The following is an 18391-nucleotide window of genomic DNA, read 5'->3' on the forward strand; positions in this document are numbered from 1 at the left end:
ATCACGGAATCATTTATCTATAAGTCTTAGCCATTCTCTTTATTGTAGTGTATAGGAAGCGATCACTGACAGTTGTTTGAAGTCACCCATAATGATACATATATATATATATATATATATATATATATATATATATATATCTGGAACTGAACATAAGTGAATGGTTTTCTTTTTTGAACTTGAACTCCCCTTTCCACATCAGCTAAAAACATGTGGCTCTGAATTCTTCTTTACACGAAACACAAAGCAATACACGTCTGCAAAGAGGATTTTAAAAAAATCACTAGAAAATATTTGTTCTTGAGACATCTTCTGCTCTCAAATTGTTAAAAATTAGCAAATTTTTCTGTGACAGCCATTGTGGCATCCACATCAGTAGACACTTTGCTCCAGCATATCAGGATAATGCGTCACTCACCACTGATGTTTTCCCATCTTTTATTGCTTATTCATTGTCACAAGATGCAAAATAGAAACATGTGGCTTGTCTCTATTTTGCATCTTTTGATGTTTGTATTTTGCCTCTTTTGACTATGAATATGCAGTAAAAGAAGTCCATGTATCAGGGGTGAGTGCCGCATTATCTTTATCTACATGGCTGAAGTTTACACAGTTCCTGAGCACCACTGGGTATGACGAGGGCATTTGAGTGGATGTGTAGATGAATAATATTATTAGATACAGCTCACCCATGCTTGATGTGCATAAGTTGGTCCAGCTTGCAGGTGATAAGTGCATGGACTAAGCTGTTGACACTCCAGACTGATAAAGTCCAATGATAGTTTGAAGTCCAGCACACGGTGGTTTATAATCGGTATTGTAAATCCATTAAAATATAGAAGGTACAGGACAGTTTTCTGACGCGTTTCGAATCAGTCCAACTTTAAATCAATTAAGAGTCGGGTCGACTCTAAAAGCGTCAGAAAAACTGTTCTGTACATTCTATATTTTAATGGATTTACAATAAAGATTATTGGTTTTTAGCAATATGAACTGGAAAAAGCAGAATTCCTTGTTCTTGTTTGTCCTGGATTTTACCTTTTATTGTGGAGAATAAAGTTTAAAAGTCATCCTTTCCACGCAAGTGTGCTGGGCTTCACTTCCTATTATCTATTGGATTATAAATCACCATGTGCTGAACTTCAAGCGATCATTTTAGTGGATATTTGACCACAGAAGAGTGTGTATGTGGCAGTGCCATCACTTGTTTGTTTCTCTATGTAGATTGATGCTAGTTGTTACCCAGCTTTCCAGGAAATAAATGTGTCCTTTCTTAACTTTCCTCTTATCTTCCAACTTTGAAAATAAAAATTTACATTTCTCTGTTAGGTATTATTTATGATATATGTGTCTGCTTGGGAATTAATCTAAATTGTAAAATTATGGAAAGGTAAAGGTGGACACATCAGTGTAAAAGATTTTTTCTAGTAGCTAAGCGTAAAAATAAAAGCATAAAGTTTGTGTCCACAAACAATGGCAAACCTTGAAACGTGACATTGAAGTCAACTTTCCATAAAGGTTTTGGAATTAGGAGTACGAAAGGTCTTGAGGAAACCCCTTGTGTATGACTTTGGCAGATTGTGTTCAACTAATCTTAACCTGAATTTTCATATGTAGGGAGGCTATTACGTTTTAAAGGGAACCTGTCATCAGGTTTCCCTCTCTGACTTTGTTTGATGAATGGATTTCTAGGGGCTTCATCCACATCAATCAAAGGTGGGGCAGGCTCAGCACACTCAAGCAGGCACCGAGGATTGTACGCCCCCTAGTATCCTATTGATGTATTGTACAATTTCTGTGAACTCTAGGCTCTATAACTAGTAAGGAATCAGGTACTTCAGTAGGGAGGCAGCACGGGACTTTAATCAGCAGTGCTCACTCCAACAGATCCAATCCAACAGTCAGATAATAAATCCAGGAAAAAAAAGTACAAGAAGCAGCACTATGCAAAAAAATGTGTTCAGTAAAAAAAAATATGGAACCTTCTTAATAACCCATGTGAGGTTTCAGCTATTGAAGCCTTTTTCAAGCATGCTAGTGCTGATTCCTGTATTTTTTCCTAGTAATAAATTGGGATGCGGCAAACTCCCCTGTCATTCTAATGACAATGTATGGCAAATGCTAACAACATCAATATATTTTATGTTCGGTAAGTGGCATGGAGCAGAGTTGTTACATTCCTTATTATTCTTTTTTAGATTCCTTTCTGTTCTATTGAAGGTTAAAAGAGCTTGAAAGTTATTTTTGAGCTGTAATTATACAGACACATTGGTTTATTTATGTGTCTGACCAGATCTGGTTTTGCTCCTAGGTTGTCTGAAGATAGCTTGTTGGAGGAGTTCTACCGGCTGCAGTCTCGGATAGCTTCAATCCATCAGACGTTGGCTGCTCCAGAGCTACAAGAGCTCAGAATACAGATGGAGGAGTTTCTGGAGGTAAACTCAAAAGCCCTCTGACTACAGCATTTACATAGGAATCTGAAATGAGAGCGAGATGGCTCACATAGGAATTGATGTTTTGATTAAATCCGGCGTTGTCAAAACCTCTTAATCCCATTATTAGAGCCACTATCCTAGCATGGAAAAAACGAGCAAACTCCAATACAAGAATATCTAAGTTTGATCAAATAAAAAATTTTCCTCTCACTTTTATCAACTATTTGGGTAAAGGAGAAATTTCCAAGTCTTGCACCCTGACACGCATTAAAAAGATTAAAGATATATATGATGGTGTCAGTTTCCTTCCTTTTGAAGATCTTAAATTAAAATACAATTTATCTAGCATAAATTTTCTACATTTCCTATTGATTAAAGAACAGACTCAAACTTTTTTAAATAGCAAAGCTCCTATTTCTGAGATTCTAGGTCTGTTACTAGGGAACCCAAACAACAAATTATTTTCTAATTATAATAATTTATACAATCATCTAAACACAGATTGTCACTTTGAAAAAAAAACCTCTCATATGACTAAATGGGAAGGGGACCTAAAAATATCCTTTTCACTAGATCAATGGGAGAAGAGTATAAAACTAACTTTAGCATCCAATATCTGTATGTCCCTCCAAGAATCATATTATTCTTACCAGATGGTATTATACACCTACTAGACTCTCTAAAATTAATTCAAATTATTACCCTAACTGCTGGAGAAATTGTGGGAAAAAAAGTGACTTTATTGGAACTGTCCGAAGATCAAAAATCTGTGGTCTCAGTTAATTAATAAACTTCTTAACAGAGAAATTACACTGTCACCCCAAATGGCTCTCCTTTCTCTTGAGATGGAACAACTCGCTCCTCCTCTTAGGCTCCATTTAATCCACATATTTCTGGTGGTAAAAAATTCAATTGCAACCTTATGGAAAAAACAGGTTCCTCCTAAATTTACTGACATTATTGAGAAAATATCACTACATAAAACATGTGAATTGAAATTTGCCATTACAAATAATATGTTTGAAAAATTGTATAAAAAATGGGATCCTTGGAGTCAAATATTCCCTTAATTTGTTTCTCTAATTTTAACGTCCGTGAATTGCGTAATATTGTTCTTTTAGGCTATTGTTGTTTTCTTGTATTTTTGCTGTAAAATTCTGAAAATATGACTATCCAATCTTTGTTCTCTCCTTATTTACCCTCCTCCTCTTTCCTTTTCTTTCCTTGTTGCCCTTAATAAATATTTCCCTTCCCTTGTTTCCATTTTTTTCCCATTTTTCCCTTTCCCTTCCCCATATAAAAATTAATACCCAATAAAAATCATTGAAACACATAGGAATTGATGTACACTTGGTAGCCTAGACCTCATTGTATTAATGACCTTATTGACCTAAAGGGGTAGTCCAATACTTTTTTTAATTATCAGTGGTTAGGGATCCTTACAAAATAAATAAATAAGCAATGCGTACCACTGGAATCCCCTCTCCCTCCTTCTAGGACTGCCGCTCCGTCGGCTCCGATGATCTCTACCGGGCCTGAAGTGATGACATCCTTAACTTGTGAGCAGACTACTGATGCCACAGATTGGCTGTAGGTTCAGCTGACTGGTAGGAAGAACGTCATCACTTCCAGCCATTGTCAGACTGGGGTGCCAAGGGCCCACCAGTAACCAACTTCAGGGCCCCACTATTCAACTACATGCAAATGGGACATTATCCTCAATCACAAATTTATATAACAATGAAATAGGTAGATTGGTAAATGAATAAGATGCTGTCTGTACATAGTGAACCAAGTATATTGTGCCAAGTACTGCTCATATAAGAGGGTGGTGGCCCACTCCTGCACAGGGACCCACCGGAGGATTCTCCTGTCCTCCCGTGGGCCAGTCCAAGCCTGCTTCCAGCATTGGCTGTCAGAGGGGCAGGACTGGAAGAACAATTTACTTCTTTCTCTCTTTATTTAAGGATCCTTTCAATCAGGTACATTTTAGGAAATAGTGGAAAACCCCTTTTAAATGAGATTTTTATGATGACATCAGTTCTACCTATTATCCCCACTACTGTACCACAGTATTCTCTTAGTTTTCATTGTCTGGAATATACGGCATTACCACCGTGGTAAGAATGTTTATGATTGCATGAAGTTGTGACCATGATGTATTGTTTTCCAGTTTGCCAATCACCGGTTACACGTGGTTCAGAAGGAAATAGATGCTTTGCAGGCCTGCAGACAGGACCTACGAGAATTTCTTTGTGAGGATGAAGACACATTTCGCTTGGAGGAATGCTGCAAAGTGTTCAGCGGCTTTTGTCAAAAGTTTCAGCTAGCCATTAAGGTGAGTAAATGGAAAACAACGGCTGCTTATCCTCCACTGTGTGACATGTAGTGATGGTGAGTATCATGTGTGACATTGTATGAGTGCTGTAGGAGGCCAGGCCATTTATACATCAGGTTCTCAGTAGCGCAGCATCCCTGCACGGCTCACCTAGTTTTAGTCCCTCCAAACCGAATCAATTCTTTATATTTTAGAAAGCTATGTGAGAAATGTATCATCCCCTGTACGCCAGAAAACTTTTGTCAAAAAGTCACAAAATTTGCCACACATGGTAATTGCACACAGTTTTGCAACTTTTTGCATTGTCACTTTTTCAAAAAGTTGATGGCTTATAAAAAGGAATGACGCGACAGGTCAAATTTACTATCATGTGCACCAGAAAATGGGACTACGTGAATCTACAGTCCAAAGATGCCCCACATTTACGCATCTTATTCCAGCTTACTCCATTCTTGATTAATTTCTTCCCTCGTGTTTCCATTTGTCACTGATTTCCAGATCTCCGTTCCTATCAATGATTGAGAACATAATTGTTTATATTCAGGGAAAATATGTTACTTACTCGGGGTCTCAGAATGCAGAAATATACGTTGTTGTCTCCAGCTAGTATCATCACGTACAGCACTGTTATAGTATACCTCAATCTTCTGGACCCATTGCTGATATTTCCCATGCTGATGGCCTGATACCTCTCTTTGGTAATTATCTTTTAGAGGCAGCAGAAAGAAATCGCTCCGAATACATGGTCCACAATCTTCTGTTTTGTTTTTCACTTAAAAATATAGTAAAAAATCATGGCAGCCAGAATTATTAAAAACTTCCCACTGTAGTCATAGCACTGCCTCCTACCCCCTCTTAGTCACAGCAGGGCCTCAATAACTCCATTGTCTTCACTCCTGCCCTCATAATTCACCTCATTGTCCCTTCCCCAAATAATAACTACAGCCTGCCTTCACCTCAGTAGCCCCAGAACTGCACCCTCCACACCTAGTGCTCACCTCCAACTTGTTCCTGTAATCTGCTGCAAATTCTGATGTGTTGGCAGAAAAATCGCTGCGAAAAATACATGCGTTTTTGAGTGTGTGTTTTCATGTTTTTTTATGTGTTTTTCCCATTTATTAGAAAGGGTGAAAAAACGCTGAAAGAATTGACATGCTGCAGATATGAAGCTGCAAGGAAAAAATAAGTAACGTGCATGAGATTTAAGGAATCTCATTCACTTTGCTGGGACAGTAAAATGCCGTGGGAAAAAATATGAAGTGTGAACATAACCTTATGCTCCCTCTTCTGGCCAGAAGCTCCACATATGCAGATTATTATTCCCTACTACATGAAGTTAACCGAGAACATTGCACATGGTGCATGCAGAAGATGTCAGAAAAATCTTTTAATGGGGTTGTCCGGACTTAGGGTACAAGTCTGCAGTCACTCTTTGTCACTGCAGACTTGTGAATCTTGACATTGCGTGCCCTACACGCTGCGAGGATTCACCGGTGCCAGCTCCGGAAGCGGTGGGCACGTGACCTCAAGTATGCGATTTGCATACATGCGATCACGTACAGACTAGACGTGCGACACGTCTATTTGGAATGTGGCCAGAAGTCTGCAAATCACTGGCTCCCTGCAGCAGCTCCAGAGAATCCTTACAGCTCGCAGTGTGCATGTGGTCATATAAAGTGACTTGTACCCCAAGGCCGGACAACCCCTTTAACACAGCAAGCATTTGAGCAAGCCGCAATTATTTTATGGATTCCATGGTTCACAGAAAGCGCCCATTTTTGTTTATAATAATATTAAAGTGATACCTCTGCAATGGTAACAGAATTGATTGAGTGACGCTGAGTATAGACGACACATCTCATCAGATCAGGGCAGGTAGAAGGGTTAACTGCAGAGTAACCGCTGGGCTCTCACTTCCCCTCGCGGCACAGAACTGAGTATGGCAGACATAGCTCCTTGCTTCATCATAATCTGTTCTATCAGTAACACCACTGCTCCCATTTAACACGCATGTGAAAAAGATTTTCTCATTCTCATTGTTACAGGAAACATGAGATTAATTTTAGTCATGCAATAGTAGCATGTCATCTGGGAGGTTATTGAACAAGGATGGAGCTCCAGATCTTTGTTAATATCATGCCTTCATTCAGATGCTTAGCTCGAAGCGTCTGAGCTGAAATGTATAAATCCATAAGACTGCGCAGCTCTCCTTACCCACTGGGTGCTTAAGTAGGATTCCTCTTCAATTGTAATAAAAGTTATAAAACTTGGCTCTCCAAAGATGATGCAAAGAAACGGTTGATGTATTGTAGTTCATACAAGCAATCCACTTTACGAAGTTTTGGACGTTTTTTTGGCCTTCATCAGAACCGTCTGTGGAAAAGATGCTGTGGGATCGGCCTTGATGTTTCAAATTGCTGAAGGGAAAGACCTAAGTGATATAGCGCAAGGAGAATAGGGTAGCAGCCCAAATGATATGCGCTGAAATCTATATCAGCTCATCACCCCCCCAACTATCATGTATCATTTATATCCTGGTCTCCTTATATGAGTTAGAGCAGAGATGTCAAACTCACACACAGACACTAAAAATGAGAAACCTGGACAAAGTCGCGGTTCAACAAGTATACAGTATAATGGCCCCATTTAGTCCTCCATACAGAATAATGGGCCCCCACATAGTCCTCTATACAGTATAATGGGCGCTACATAGTCCTCCATACAGTATAATGGGCCCCACATAGCCCTCCATACAGGATAATGGGTCCCACATAGTCCTCCATAAAGTATAATGGCCCCATATAGTATAATGGCCCCACATAGTCCTCCATACAGTATAATTGGCCCCACATAGTCCTCTATACAGTATAATGGGCCCCACATAGTCCTCCATACAGTATAATGGGCCCCACATAGTCCTCCATACAGGATAATGGGCCCCACATAGTCCTCCATACAGAATAATGGGCCCCACATAGTCCTCCATACAGAATAATGGGCCCCACATAGTCCTCCATACAGAATAATGGCCTTACATAGTCCTCCATACAGAATAATGGGCCCCACATAGTCCTCCATACAGAATAATGGCCCCACATAGTTCTCCATACAGAATAATGGCCCACAAAGTCCTCCATACATAATAATGGGCCCCACAAAGTCCTCTTTACAGAGTAATGGGGCCCACATAGTCCTCCATACAGAATAATGGCCTCACATAGTTCTCCATACAGTATAATGGGTCCCACATAGTTCTCCATACAGAATAATGGGCCCCACATAGTCCTCCATACAGTATAATGGCCCCACATAGTTCTCCATACAGAATAATGGCCCCACATAGTCCTCCATACAGTATAATGGCCCCACATAGTCCTCCATACAGCCATACAGTATAATTGCCCCTCATAGTCCTCCATACAGAATAACAGACCCCATATAATCCTCCATACAGTATAATGGGCCCCACATAGTCCTCCATACAGAATAATGGGTTCCACATAGCCCTCCATACAGTATAATGGGCCCCCACATAGTCCTCTATACAGGATAATGGGCCCCACATAGTCCTCCATACAGGATAATGGGCCCCACATAGTCCTCCATACAGTATAATGGGTCCCACATAGTCCTCCATGCAGTATAATGGCCCCACATAGTCCTCCATACAGTATAATGGGCCCCACATAGTCCTCCATATAGTATAATGGCCCCACATAGTCCTCCATACAGTATAATGGGCCCCACATAGTCCTCCATACAGTATAATGGGCCCCACAAAGTCCTCCATATAGTATAATGGCCCCACATAGTCCTCCATACAGTATAATGGGCCCCACATAGTCCTCCATATAGTATAATGGCCCCACAAAGTCTTCCATACATAATAATGGGTCCCACATAGTTCTCCATACAGAATAATGGGCCCCACATAGTCTTCCATACTGAATAATGGCCCCACATAGTCCTCCATACAGAATAATGGGCCCACATAGTCCCCCATACTGTATAAAGGTCCCCACATAGTGCTCCATACAGAATAATGGCCCCACAAAGTCCTCCATACAAAATTATGTGCCCCACAAAGTCCTCCATACACAATAATGGGCCCCACATAGTCCTCCATACAGAATAATTGGCCTCACATAGTCCTCCGTATAGAATAATGGCCCCACATAGTCCTCCATACAGAACAATGGCCCCACATAGTTCTCCATACAGTATAATGGGTCCCACATAGTTCTCCATACAGAATAATGGGCCCCACATAGTCCTCCATACAGAATAATGGGCCCCACATAGTCCTCCATACAGAATAATGGACCCACATAGTACTCTATACAGAATAATGGCCTCACATAGTCCTCCGTATAGAATAATGGCCCCACATAGTCCTCCATACAGAACAATGGCCCCACATAGTCCTCCATATAGTATAATGGCCCCACATAGTCCTCCATACAGTATAATGGGCCCCACATAGTCCTCCATACAGTATAATGGGCCCCACATAGTCCTCCATATAGTATAATGGCCCCACAAAGTCTTCCATACATAATAATGGGTCCCACATAGTTCTCCATACAGAATAATGGGCCCCACATAGTCTTCCATACTGAATAATGGCCCCACATAGTCCTCCATACAGAATAATGGGCCCACATAGTCCCCCATACAGTATAAAGGTCCCCACATAGTGCTCCATACAGAATAATGGCCCCACAAAGTCCTCCATACAAAATTATGTGCCCCACAAAGTCCTCCATACACAATAATGGGCCCCTCATAGTCCTCCATACAGAATAATTGGCCTCACATAGTCCTCCGTATAGAATAATGGCCCCACATAGTCCTCCATACAGAACAATGGCCCCACATAGTTCTCCATACAGTATAATGGGTCCCACATAGTTCTCCATACAGAATAATGGGCCCCACATAGTACTCTATACAGAATAATGGCCTCACATAGTCCTCCGTATAGAATAATGGCCCCACATAGTCCTCCATACAGAACAATGGCCCCACATAGTTCTCCATACAGTATAATGGGTCCCACATAGTTCTCCATACAGAATAATGGGCCCCACATAGTACTCTATACAGAATAATGGCCCCACATAGTCCTCTATACAGAATAATGGCCTTACATAGTCCTCCATCTGGAATAATGGGCACCACATAGCCCTCCATACAGAATAATGGGCTCCACAGTCATCTATACAGAATAATGGGACCAAAATAGAGGTGATGTTTCTGGTGTCACGGGCCAAATATAATCACCCTGCGGGCCATATTTGGCCCACGGGCCAAATTTTGACATGTATGAGTTAGAGGGACATTTTATATCCCCTCAGGCTCCAGAGCCCACATGCCGCTGCCACCTCAATACTAACTAACCTGCACTCATTACCTGCTTAGAGGCAACTTTCTTGAAGCATCTTCCTTAGTAGTTGTATTCCGTATCAGTTGTATAGCATATTTTCATATTTTCTTATCATCTACATTTTGCCATTCCTCTGTTATTTCTCATGGAAATGTACGAGCAAATTGACATTTCCTTTATTCTGAAGAGGCAATTTGTATATTTAATATCCCAGCGGAGCATTGCGTAGCCTATAAGTCTCCTTACACTGGCATGTTAGGCATGTCACTCTTCACAAGGAGAGACATTACCCCTTAGATCTCAGGCAGAGGCCTCTTACCCATCCAAATCAGTTCACTTGCTTTGCACTGAAGAGGGACAAGCTACCCAAAACACATGTTTGCAAATAGAGTACATGTATCTGGTTTGGCTTTTATCCTTAGTCACATGTCAAGGATCCTTAAAGGGTCAATATTAAATTTTAGCATCCAGTGGGTAGCGCTAGAGTTGTAGTCCTCTTCCTCTTTGAAGAGGCAATTTGCATATTTAATTTCCCAACAGAGCATTGCATGGCCTATAAGTCTCCTCATACCGGCATTTCAGGCATATCTCTCCACAAGGAGATGGTACAGTACCAGAGGCAAATGGGTATGTGATAGACTCGGAGTGATGTTTTGTAGCAAGCACCATGAGTCGTTTAGATTAGTATCTGAAATACTGAATGTTTTTTGTAAGCTAATTTCTCTACAATCATATCATGCATAATTGTAATCTCTCATGATATAAATAATTTTCACCTAGGAAAATAAACACCGGGATCAGGAAGAACAGAGGCGGAAAGAGTGGGACAAAAAGCGTTTACAGAAAAGACATTCAATGGCTACTTGTGGTGCACTAGAAGCGAGTCAGTCGAAAGATGAACTTGAACTTACACTGGAGAGGAACCTACGTAACACATGTCGACCTGTGGGAAGGAGAGTGTGCAGAATGCGATCTTTAGGATGGAACAGTGCAAAGTCCTTTATATCTTGTGGTGATGAGGGTGAGGAACGTTGTGACCAGAAGAGTGCTGACCAGATGAGGAAGGTGTCTGAGCGAGTTCTAAAGCAACAGATGAAGTATAAAAGTCAAAAGAATGTCAATACTGAAAGCAAGAACAGACTTTATCAATTACCTGTTACAAAAAATACTACTTGTTACCAGTCGGAAGCCAAAGTTGACTTTCAGAAAGTCAGTTTGTTATTATCAAAAGAGCAAACAGAGATTTTCCAGGTGTTCCCCGAGACATATGGATATCACTCTTTTGATCCACCACTCCATAGGACTAGATGTTCAGAAACCGAACAGCACATGCTACATAATAGGAACCAGCTGGAAAATATATCAGAGTTACCTGATAATTCATTACAACAGTCTGAGATAAAGTGTCTGGCAGATACATTTTCTCCTCCATCGAAAGAGTCTCATGTGTTGAGTAAATCATTAGACTCTCTAGAAAAGAGTTCAGTACAATTACTTGACAATCATCCAATGACCCAATTAATACTTGAGGCATCAAAACAATCAAAATCATTACATGGACAAGAAATCCAAATATCATTAGATCATTGTATCACAAGTGCATCTCTCCAGGAATCACGATCCCATCCAGCACAAAAATGTGCCAGCCAAATACTACAAAAGACAATACCTGTAAATTTAGATGGTGACAATCTCAGCAAGTCACAAACTCATTGTAATCAAATGCATCTTACACCAGAAGCCCTACCAGACAATTTGAAAGCTCAAGTTGCCAAGAAATTAATAGAAACGGACACATGTGACAGTGCTCCCCAAACACCAGATCTGTCCAGAAAAATACTCTACCATTCTGCACCCAAGACTTTTACTTTTTCTGAAGGTCTTGTTGGACCTGACCCTCAAGTGCATGAAAGCAATACAAAATCGGTCATGCCTTGTACATACAATTCCTCTTTGCAGACAGTAGCTGAAGGGAAATCACAGACAGTAAGCGACTTTAAAAATATTTCAGGAAATAAACTAAGAAATGATGATTCCTTCCAGATATCGTGCCATAATGAATCAGAGAACCCTGACCAAACATCTGACCTTACATCTTCCAAACAGGCAAATGGACTGAATATTGTGTCAGAATCATCAAGTCTTCCTAAGACTTCCAAACCATCAACCCAAGTTACTGCTAAAGCAATTAAACACACATTAGTGAAATCTGCTGTGCGGAACATGAAGCACTCGGTGGCTCTCCCTGCCTCCCAGGTATCCAGCCCATCATCAATTCCAACAAGATTTGATGCATCCAGTCAAAATCAGATTGTTATTAAATCTGAGACTCCCAAACTTCGGAAATCCCACCCTGGATGTTTTGTGTCCAAGATAAAGCTTGTGGAGCCATCATCAGCTAAACAAGCTATCACAATGAAAGAGACAATTGATCACATAATGTCAAAGAATGGGGACCCATCAAATGCAACCTCAAGAGGACTCCAGTACATAGAATATAGTTCAAAGTGCATTAGGGATGCTCATACAGTACAAAAAGAAACTCATAATCCTTGCTCAAAATGGAAAAGGGAATTAAAAAATACCTCAGAAAAAGCCAACGGTGTTAGAGTAGAACCAACGTTAGAGAACAATTTAGGGACTAACAGGAACTATCTGGAGCACAAGAGTGGAGATGCCATCAAAAACTCTACAGGGAGAAATGGAAGGAGCATCCCAAAGAAAGCAAAAACTAATGAATTGGGGATTAGAAGAGTCCCCTTAACCAAAGACCCAGCCATGGCATCAGTGAATCCATCTGTCATCAAACAACCTAGACATGTGCAAAAAGAGAGCAAAGATAGCAAAATGCCACAAAAAATAAGTCTCTCTACTGCTGGAGTGAGTAAATCAAGCCCGGGCAAAAATATGGGCCCCACCAAGGAGAAGGAAAGTTCACATGCAAATAATAGTGACTTTGCTAAATCTGAGGGCAATGGAAGCCCCTCTATAACTTCTAAACATTGTGTTCCCCCTTCACTCAAGAGTGAAGCTTGGACATCGCAACTTTCATCTAAAAAATCTAATTCTGTGGCTCGTGTAGCTGTTCACGTCATTAAACAGTGCGAGGTCAATTCAACCCTTACACGGGGGACAAAGAATACTTATATGGATACCCACCCAATCTGGAGGTGAAAAACTATATTGAGATACTAATTGTGGACATAGAATAGTGGGGTACTGCTGTAGTGTGACAGGTGGCCCCTGCCAGGTCTGACTCAGAGAAGAGTCCACGACTTATTGTATGCACAAAGTTACAGAAAGGGAAGTACTGTCTTATATATAGTGACGCAGAGATCCAGCACATGGCTGCATTAGGAATTGTGACACGACCGCTGTGCTTTATATCATAGCACCAGTATGAGGAACTAACCAAGAGGAAGAGAGACTGATTTTACACTACTCTTTAGCAACCTAACACTGAGCACAACAGCAGATCCTGTACGAAGACTGTGGGGGAAGGTACTCTAACATGATTGACTATGTCTCTGAATGTGTGATTATTTAATGTATGACATATTACATTGCGGCCTTGGAATCTTATTTATTCACAATGATGTTTCCACATGAAATATATTTATTTTTTTAAATTGCGGATTAGAGAAATGACTGTTCATTCCATGTCTGATTATTGGGAAATGTTTCTTACACTAGTACAATATTTATATACTGTCTCCACCAAGACCTAGAATTTCTTGTAGGGTGGCACCAATGTTTACCTATCACCAATGCATTTGGCTATGTTTACTATGCTCGCCTTTGTCTACAACCTTTTAGCAACAATGGACATTCCAAGAGAATTAAGATAATTCTGTTTATAGTCGTATTGCACCATGGATTGCTTTCTCGTGTATAATAATATGAAATTCTATTTTTCTTGCATTGTGTGGCTTTCTTGAGGATTTATTAATGAAGGGAAATACATTGGTTCAGTTTTGTATATTACACTTTGTAAAATGTCTTTCAATAAAGTTTCACCCTTGATAAGAAATAGCCGTAGAAAAGTATCACTAGAAAATGTATATGAATGTATTTTCCTTTGCAGTCACCTTATATTACTCCTTAGTGACCTTACATTACATTAGAGTCACTAAACAATGCATTTATGTTTGTAAAATTACTTAAGATTCCCATATGTGTATCTAATGGCCAAAAGTATGTGGACCCTGGCTGTAATTGTACCATGCGAGAGCTTTACCTATAACATTTAACTCCTGTCAACTGGATAGGTAATAAATATGTAATCACTTGGGATCCGACCCTGGGGACCCCCATCGATCCCAAGAATAGTGGCGCCCAAGTAGCATGTTTAATTGGGGTGGTAGCACACATATGTGCCCACCACTCTATTTGCTCCTATGAGGCTAGTTAATTATCTCTGCCATTCCCATAGAAGGGGTCAAGCATGCACACTTCTGCTCCATTCACACAATTGACCCCTGTTCTCTGGATTAACGGTGGCCCCAGAAGATGACTCCCAGCAATCATACAACTGGTGCCTATCTTGTGAATAAACAATACATGTATTTAGTAAGGCTATCTTTTCGCACATTGGATTAAAGGGGTTGTCTAGGATTAATATACTAGTGACCTATCCATAAATGATTGCCTATACCTGGACCAGCTCTGTACATTGTTAACATCCATCTGATGCAGATAACAGCTGATTAGTGGGGGTGCCGGGTGTTGGACTCCCACTTATCTCATTGGGGATAGGTCATCAATATGATAGGTTTTGGACACTCATCTTAAAGATATCAAACTATAATTCATCATTTTGGGTTTCCCGAGCCTTTTCACTTGTTGTCAATGTGATTGTTTGCTATTCCTTTCATCCTCACTGGAGTTAAATTAATTTATGGGCATTGCAACTTGTCTGCTATTTTGTCCAATTTAAAATGTCATCCAGCTTAAAATATTTTAACTATCTTATGATACATATTAACATACATTCATATACTCACCTTTCTAAATCCTGAAAAAGTGAAAAACACTGATGGCAGATGGTAAAACCGAACATGCGGATGACACACTGATCCAAATGACTGATGACACCGGTACCATTTTTTGAACATATGTGTTTAAACACGGATGTGTGAATGAGGCCATAGATTGTGGGAGAAAGTCTTGATTTCTTTTTCACTTTGACTAGTTACTATAACTCAAGTCGATATTTGAGGTGATTGCCCTTTATGATTAATTCTGAAGCCGTTCTTTTAGGGTCATTGCTGTGTATGTTTATAAGAAACTCTCTTTTTTTTCACAAGAATGTGTGATATTTCTATAGCATTTGGCTATTTTACACTCTATTGCCTTTGCTGATAGCCCCAGAATTTCTTTATGATGTGCAGTTCATACCATCTGTTGCAGAACTCCTTGGTCTTTTTTTAGCTGGAGGAACTTCATTGTAATCATGTGTCTGAGGTCAGAAGGGCTTTTTGAGTTGGTGTTAAAATAGTATTGATATTTTTGTAAATAGATTATCAAAAGGTCAACTTTTTGTATGAAACAGAATCAACCTCGCAGAGCCTAGACCATACATGTCAAACTCTGGCTCATGGGCCAAATCTGGCCCGCAGTGTGATTAGATTTAGCCCACGACACCAGAACCACCACCCCTATGTGGGGCCATTATTCTGTATGGAGGACTATGTGGGGCCCATTATACTGTATGGACGACTATGTGGGGCCATTATACTGTATGGACGACTATGTGGGGCCATTATTCTGTATGAAGGACTGTGTGGGGCCCAATATCCTGTATGGAGGACTATGTGGGGCCATTATTCTGTGTGGAGGACTATGTGCTATGTGGGGCACATTATTCAGTATGGAGGACTATGTGGGGCCCATTATTCTGTATGGAGGACTATGTGGGGCCATTGTTCTGAATGAAGGACTTTGTGTGGGCCATTATACTGTATGGAGGACTATGGGGGGCCCATTATTCTGTAAAACGGACTATGTGGGGCCCATTATTCTGTATGGAGGAGTATGTGGGGCCCATTATACTGTATGGAGAACTATGTGGGGCCCATTATACTGTATGGAGGACTATGTGGGACCCATTATTCCGTATTGAGAACTATGTGGGACCCATTATTTCGTATTGAGGACTATGTGGGACCCATTATTTCGTATGGAGGACTATGTGGGGCCATTATTCTGTATGGAGGACTGTGTGGGGCCCATTATACTGTATGGAGGACTATGTGGGGCCCATTGTTCTGTATGGATGACTTTGTGTGGCTCATTATTCCATGTGGAGGACTATGTGGGGCCCATTATACTGTATGGAGGACTGTGTGGGGGCCATTATCCTGTATGGAGGACTATGTGGGGCTCATTATTCTGTATGGGGGACTATATGGGGCCCATTATTCTGTATGGAGGACTATGTGGGCCGTATGGAGGACTATGTGGGGCCTATTATACTGTAAACTCGTTTGCCTGCGACTTTGTCCAAGTTTTTCATTTTGGCTCTCTCTGTGTTTGAGTTTGACATCCCTGGCCTAGATGTCCTGTAATCTAAATTCCCAAGATCAGGATTTCTATTGGTTTCATTGTACTTATCATCATGAGTGTTTAAAGTGGTTGTAAACTACATGGACAACCAATTCTTAAAGGAAATCTGTCAGATGATTCATGCTGCCCAAACCACTGGCAGCATGAATCACAGACTGGTAGTACATTTGTAGCCAGGTATATTATTCTCTGAAACACTTCAGTATTTCAGATGAGGTGTACTTTGAAGATCTGGCAGGGCACCTTAGCCTGAGACTAGTCCTGCGTTGCCCCTGACCAGCTCTTCATAGTGCTGTTAGGGAGAGATCTGTTAATCACTTCTATGTACAAATGATGGAGAGACCTGCCAATCACCTACAGCAGTGCAGGGAGGGGCACTGCCAGACTAGTCTGGTCTCCTGCTGATGTTCCACTGATGTCGACACTATATGCCGACGCTCGTGCAACATTGTTATATTATGTAAGTAATGCAGCCTATCATCGACCACTGATGGGCTGCAGCGTTCCATCAGGCAGAGTTCTACCTAAAGCCCACCATATACATGAGATGGTTGTCGGACGGACAATGACTCAGCAGATCGTTGAGCTGGCAGCTCTCTCTCCTAGCTCTCCTGTGTTCTCTATGAGATTGCTACCATCAGACATGTCTGGCTGCGACTTATCTCCAAAAGAACAAAAGGATCATCAGTCCGAAATCGGACATGCCGGATCCTTAACTTTCCCGACAATCAATTGTCCAGGGCCTCCAGCGTGTCAGCCAAACCTTTCAATATTTGCAGGTTCAGTCGACATTAGTCTAATGTGTATGGGTAGCTTAACAGAACTGTGAATGCTGCAGCCGATCAGTGGTCGCCGATAGGCTACAGCTCTCACATGACATAACAATGTCACACAAGCACCGGCAGACACAGCACCGACATCGCTGGAGCTGCACCAGGTCGGGAGGTGAGTCTATGTTTTTTCTAATTTTAAATGAGGAACAGAAGAGCTTGTCCAAGTAGCGAACAACCCTTTCAATTTGTAAAAGGGATCAATTCCTGTTAAATAACTGCAAATTGCCTCTTCACAGACAGAGAGGACTTGAACTTTATAGCGCCACCTATTGGAAGCAGCAATCCTACAAGTCACAATCAACCCTTTAACGAGTTGTGCAATATGACTTAGGATAAAAGCCAAATCAGAACCTCATTTTTGCAGACGCGATGTTTCGGGACATTGCCCCATGTCAGTGCAAAGTATGAGAACTGATTTGGCTAGGTGAGAGGCTCTGAACTGAGGTCTAAGGGGTAACGTTTCTCCTTGTGGAGAGAGACACACCGGCTCTGGCATGCCAAGGTAAGGAGGCTTATCCCTGTGCAATGCTCCTCTGGGAAATTTAATATGCAAATTGCCTCTTCAGAGAAAAAGAGAACTTGTACTCTATAGCGCCACCTATTGGAAGCAGAATTCCTAAAAGTCACAATCAACCCGAGTTGTGCAATATGACTTAGGATAAAAGCCAAATCAGAATCTCTATTTGCAGACATGGTGTTTCGGGCTGTTGGCCCTCGTCAGTGCAAAGTATGAGAACTGATTTGGCTGCATGAGAGGCTCTGGACTGAGGTCTAAGGGGTAACGTTTCTCCTTATGGAGAGTGACACACCAGCTCTAACATGCCAAGGTAAGGAG

At 41.0% G+C, this 18391-nt stretch overlaps 2 protein-coding genes across 2 annotated transcripts in view; both read left to right on the forward strand.

The window, feature by feature from the left end:
- Positions 1 to 13333, forward strand: part of LOC141154679 (uncharacterized) — a 92652-nt gene extending 79319 nt beyond the window's left edge. Inside the window, exons 10-12 of the mRNA XM_073641001.1 lie at positions 2312 to 2435; positions 4609 to 4773; positions 10940 to 13333. Coding sequence (XP_073497102.1) covers positions 2312 to 2435; positions 4609 to 4773; positions 10940 to 13333 — 2683 coding nt within the window. The remainder of the gene's footprint in view (positions 1 to 2311; positions 2436 to 4608; positions 4774 to 10939) is intronic.
- A 219-nt stretch (positions 13334 to 13552) lies between these two features.
- Positions 13553 to 18391, forward strand: part of LOC141154680 (rho-related GTP-binding protein RhoG-like) — a 34345-nt gene continuing 29506 nt past the window's right edge. Inside the window, exon 1 of the mRNA XM_073641004.1 lies at positions 13553 to 13660. The gene's annotated coding sequence lies outside the window, so the exon portion shown is untranslated. The remainder of the gene's footprint in view (positions 13661 to 18391) is intronic.

This window comes from Phyllobates terribilis, unplaced genomic scaffold (genome assembly GCF_046119375.1).
Source record: "Phyllobates terribilis strain yellow unplaced genomic scaffold, ASM4611937v1 Scaffold_7__3_contigs__length_470593459, whole genome shotgun sequence".
NCBI lineage: Eukaryota > Metazoa > Chordata > Amphibia > Anura > Dendrobatidae > Phyllobates > Phyllobates terribilis.